The sequence below is a fragment of the Cydia strobilella genome, chromosome 1 (genome assembly GCF_947568885.1).
Source record: "Cydia strobilella chromosome 1, ilCydStro3.1, whole genome shotgun sequence".
NCBI classification, from domain to species: Eukaryota; Metazoa; Arthropoda; class Insecta; order Lepidoptera; family Tortricidae; genus Cydia; species Cydia strobilella.
Genome location: NC_086041.1, coordinates 20,321,626 through 20,326,241, shown reverse-complemented (window position 1 = coordinate 20,326,241; position 4,616 = coordinate 20,321,626). Strand labels below are relative to the sequence as shown.

General features: G+C 38.2%; 1 protein-coding gene across 1 annotated transcript; it reads left to right on the top strand.

Moving 5' to 3' along the window:
- The first annotated feature begins 201 nt into the window (after positions 1 to 201).
- Positions 202 to 3,077, top strand: LOC134747274 (cytochrome P450 6B1-like). Its single transcript, XM_063681897.1, has 2 exons — positions 202 to 1,469; positions 2,902 to 3,077. Exons 1-2 carry the CDS (start codon positions 224 to 226, stop codon positions 3,066 to 3,068), a joined length of 1,413 nt encoding a protein of 470 aa, XP_063537967.1. The 5' UTR covers positions 202 to 223; the 3' UTR covers positions 3,069 to 3,077.
- The last annotated feature ends 1,539 nt before the right edge of the window (positions 3,078 to 4,616 follow it).

Below are 4,616 nucleotides of genomic sequence, written 5' to 3'. Positions count from 1 at the left end.
AAAGTTGCTAAATCTGTGACAGTTTACCTAAGTACATTTATTAAATATTGTAACCTAAATACACTCGGGTTCAATGGCACTCTGACGAAAACCTTCGAAACCCGTACGTAGCAGCATAGTGCCTAAGAGATACACCGTTATGATTACTTGTTCTGTGGTTATGGCCCACGGAGCGGCCAGCATCCGCAGTAACTGTTTACAACTCACACGGTGCAAACGCACAATGTTCTTCGAAAGTTTCTTACTTAACTTTAGCGTGCTCGGCGTTCTCATCGTCGCCCTAACATTCGACTATGTGACCAAATACTTCAGTTACTGGTATGTTCGACATATATCTTACAAAACAGCAGTGCCTTTCTTCGGGAGTGACTATCACCGAGTTCTTGGATTAAGAAATACCACCGATGAAGTAAACAAACTCTACGCTAAACACCCCGATGAAAGACTCTACGGTTGCATCAAAAGCAGAATCCCAGATTTGATCGTCAAAGATCCGGATGTAATTGAGAAGATGTTGTGTACGGATTTTGCAAGTTTCCACTGCAGGGGCCTTGGCCTGGACAAATCTCAGGATGTTTGTTTACGAAACAATTTGTTTTACGCGGAGGGAGAAAAATGGACCGTAATGCGCGAAGGAATGGAGTCATTGTTGAAAAGCATGCCTTATGAAATTGAAGACAGTTTGCACGGCTATTTGTCAGGAATCAATGGAGATACTAACGTTCAACAGTTTCTAGCTGATATATTGGATGGAACGTTTGAGTACTTGCTCTTAAACAAAGATTTTACGCGAAACGAGAAGAAAATTATACAGAGTTTTAGATCCGCTGTTCAAAAACCTACCCTAGCAGAAAGGTTTAAGACCTATTTAAAGAACGTTTTTCCGTCTCTGTATTTATTGTTCGGCCTGAGTACTTTTCCCGGAGAAACTGTAAACAAATCCCTTGAGGTACTTGAAAAATCAAATTTAATGAAGGAAGTCAAGAGGATACGATCCGAATTTCAATTGGACATTAAAGAAAAACACAGCAAGCGCAAAAGAGACTCCGACATTGAGTTAGCAGTTTCAATTCTGGCCTCATTTATTACAGAGGGTTATATTCCGTGTCTAAATGTGCTTACTGCTTTGTTTTACGAATTAGCTAAATATCCTGCGGTTCAAAAAAAGATCCGCCTTTGTAGATCGGGTGAAGATTGCGAAGTTTATTTAGATAAAGTCGTAAGTGAAACTTTAAGACTGCATCCAGCGTACTCTATCACATCTAGAAAATGTACAAAAATGTACAAATTCCCTGCAGATCTTGTTATTGACAGAGGTTTGACTGCTACTATTCCTATTGAGGCATTGCATCAAGATAAAAGATTTTACGAGAAACCTGAAGTCTTTAACCCAGATCGTTTTGACGAAGGAAAGTTGAAGCACGCTTATTCATATGTACCGTTTGGAGCTGGCCCTAGGAAATGCGTTGGTAAGTGAGATTTATTTGTTAGCCAAAATCAATATAAGTATATTTTGAATAAAAGTTCTACCTATTCAGTGCAAAGCCACGTACGTGTAGACAAAGTACTACTTTAAGTCTAAACGTCTCGCAAAAATTCAACAAACAACAATGTAGGTTGTAAATTGATAAAAATAGAGCTCGGAAATTAAAATATATTTATCGCATGAACGCACATTACGTATAACTACCTACCTATACAGGGTGGCTAAAAAATAAGTGCATTCCCGTTGCAAGGGTGGTTTTGGGATTATACTCAGCAACTTTTACTATGGTACCAAACACGAAATCGCGAAAAAATTTACCCTCCCATAGAAAATGGACCAGCCAAAATGTATGAAACAGCCAAATTTTTTTCGTTTCGTTCTCATTTTAAAACTACGTGTTGGGTTGTAATAGAACTTTGCACATACAATGACATGAGGTATATCTAGGTCTGTAATTAGTTTATATAGCTCTAGTATATAAAACAAACGAAATAGAACAAAATCAAGTTTTGTATGAAAACTTAAATAGCTGTATTTTTTCAAAATAAATTTCTAGTTGTCTTACAAAACTCTCATCGTAACGGGCCCCATAAGAACGCAATTGTAGATTTTTGATTATTGTTCCTGGGGTCCTTCAGGGTCTCCAGTCGTAAAAGCAGAACACTGTTAGATAAAGGTTATGAGGTACTTATTGTAGTGCAAACAATGGACATGCCCATTTATAAACATACGTAACTACGAATCGAGACAGCAATCTGACAACGCAACAGCACCGCTGCAGTGGCCATCTGAATGTCACTTTAAGGGATTAATGTAACTACCTAATAATAGTTTATGTGACTGCTACATAATGAAAGGCATTAAAATAAGAGTGTGGATTTCCAACAAAATTCAAATGGAGGCTCTCTATGATGTGTTCAGTAACCGCATGTTACGACTGCCATTGCGGCATTAGATCACACTCTGCAATTGACATTCCGTTTCGTTTAAAAAGTCATCTCGACTAATACTAGAAAATAAAATAAAATCAAATTGATCCTTTGTTTTTCAATGATATTCGAAATTTGAGTGTAGTTATTAAATCGATATCAGTGTTATTATTAAGCAATAATAATATTTTTTACAAGTAGGAAATTCATTTAAACAAAATTCTTTATCTTTATGCTGGCAGTAATTTGCAGTTTTTGACCGCATCATAGAGGGTTTATGATAATGTGTGTGTGTAGATACATCACTTTATTGTTTACAATGTGTATAATACCTCCATTATATTCGATTACAAGCTTTTTATCAAAACATTTTAAAAAAAGCAGTACATAACAACCTCAGGTCTGGCAACAGGCCGACATCGCTAAAGATCTAGTTGGGCACTTTGACTAAATAATTAGTGATAATTAGTGGTTTATGTTTTGCAGGTGAGGGATTGTCCAGACGCATTATTAGCAGCATTTCTCGCCGCATTCTATTGAAGTATCAAGTACGACCGTGCTCGAAGACTCCGCCGAGGCTTCCAAAAACTGACCTCGGCTTCGCTAGGGTTATCGACAGAGATATCTGGCTTAACTTTACTCCTATTGATTAGCTTTATTCTAGCATAAGCACTTAACAAATGATTTTTTTGACAAGCAGAATAAATACAATAAATATTTATTCTGCTTGTCTTGTTTTCTGATAAAATATTCGCTCTAAAAGTTTGTGGTTCGTATGATCCCTCTACCCGTTTGGGGCACGTTTAAGTGGTTTCTAAGTGACCACTGCCCTGCAGGGAGTTTACATAATATTTAAGGGTAAGATTTATTACTATGAATGAACCCTCATAGTACAAAAGTAACATATTTTCCTTCGGTTTTTTAATTAAATATTTATTCAAAGGTTAATCTTACGAGCCACGACGTCCGCGGAAGCCAAGCAAGTGCTGGCAGTTAGTGCATTTTGTGACGCAAGTGTAAATGTGACGTGCACGTGACTAACTACTCTGTATGGCTAACAAGGCAGTGGCCATATATTCTATGTAACACGTAGCATCATTGGTAACGGGCAGTGGGCATATAAAAACAACCGGTTTTATTTATTTATTGAATTAGTTATAATAAAAAATATAATTTTTAAGAAAATAAAACCGACTTCAATGGGGGATGCCGTTGAAAGATTACTTATTGTTGATGGTGCACTTTTAGATTCCAGACTATTAAATGAAAACGACAGCATCTTTTCTAGTAGCATTTCGTTTCTGTAAGGGTCGCAGTTCTAACCTAACCTAACTCACTTTTCTGATAGCATTTAGTTTCTGTAAGGGTCACAGTTCTAACCTAACCTAACCTACTTTTCTGATAGCAGTTCTGTTCTGTGAGAATCGCAGTTCAAATCCACCCACCCACCTAACCCACTTTTCTAGTAGCATTTCCGGGTCCAGGTCTGGGTTCGGATCCGAGTCCGGGTCCGTGTCCTGCTGGCTGGGTCCAAATTTGGGCCCGAGTTCGGTCTGGGTCCGGGTCCGAGTCGGGGTCCGGGTTCAGTCCGGGTCCGAGTTCGGTCAGGGTCCGGGTTCGAGTTGGGGTCCATCTCGAGACCCGGGTCCGGGTCCGAGTCCGGGTCCAAGTTTGGGTCTGGGTCCATAACGAAGAGGACAAATCGCCAAACGTGAACTATGCGTCATTGAAGAGTTCCGTTCTGATCATCATCAGCAGTTCCACTTCATGAAATGTCACTTTTTTAAATGTAAATGCTTGATTTGTTGATGAAAATACTAAAATCACTATATGTATGCATTTAACATTTGAGGAGTTCCCTCGATTCCTCATGGATCCCATCATCAGAACTGCGTTGTGACAAAAACAGGACTAATCTGTATGTATATACTTCCAATCAAAAAAAGAAATTTCAAAATCGGTCCAGAAATGACGGAGTTATAAAGTAACAAACATTTAAAAAAAAACAACCGAATTGAGAACCTCTTCCTTATGAAAACTTGAAGTCAGTTAAAAACAAGATATTACTTTTCTTTTAACGCTATTATCTACCCGAATCAATAATCAAAAGTAAAAAATGCGTCAGGCCTGTTTAAGGGTTAAAGGATGACGTTAGAACGCATCAAGAGGCATCCGACACTTCGTTTTCTATAGAAAGCATC

What these genes read in the sequence shown, in the direction of transcription:
- LOC134747274 (XM_063681897.1), top strand. Translation starts at nt 224, where the DNA reads ATGTTCTTCGAAAGTTTCTTACTTAACTTTAGCGTGCTCGGCGTTCTC. An exon ending in TGGCCCTAGGAAATGCGTTG is followed by an intron (nt 1,470 to 2,901) that starts GTAAGTGAGATT and finishes TATGTTTTGCAG; the next exon opens with GTGAGGGATTGTCCAGACGC.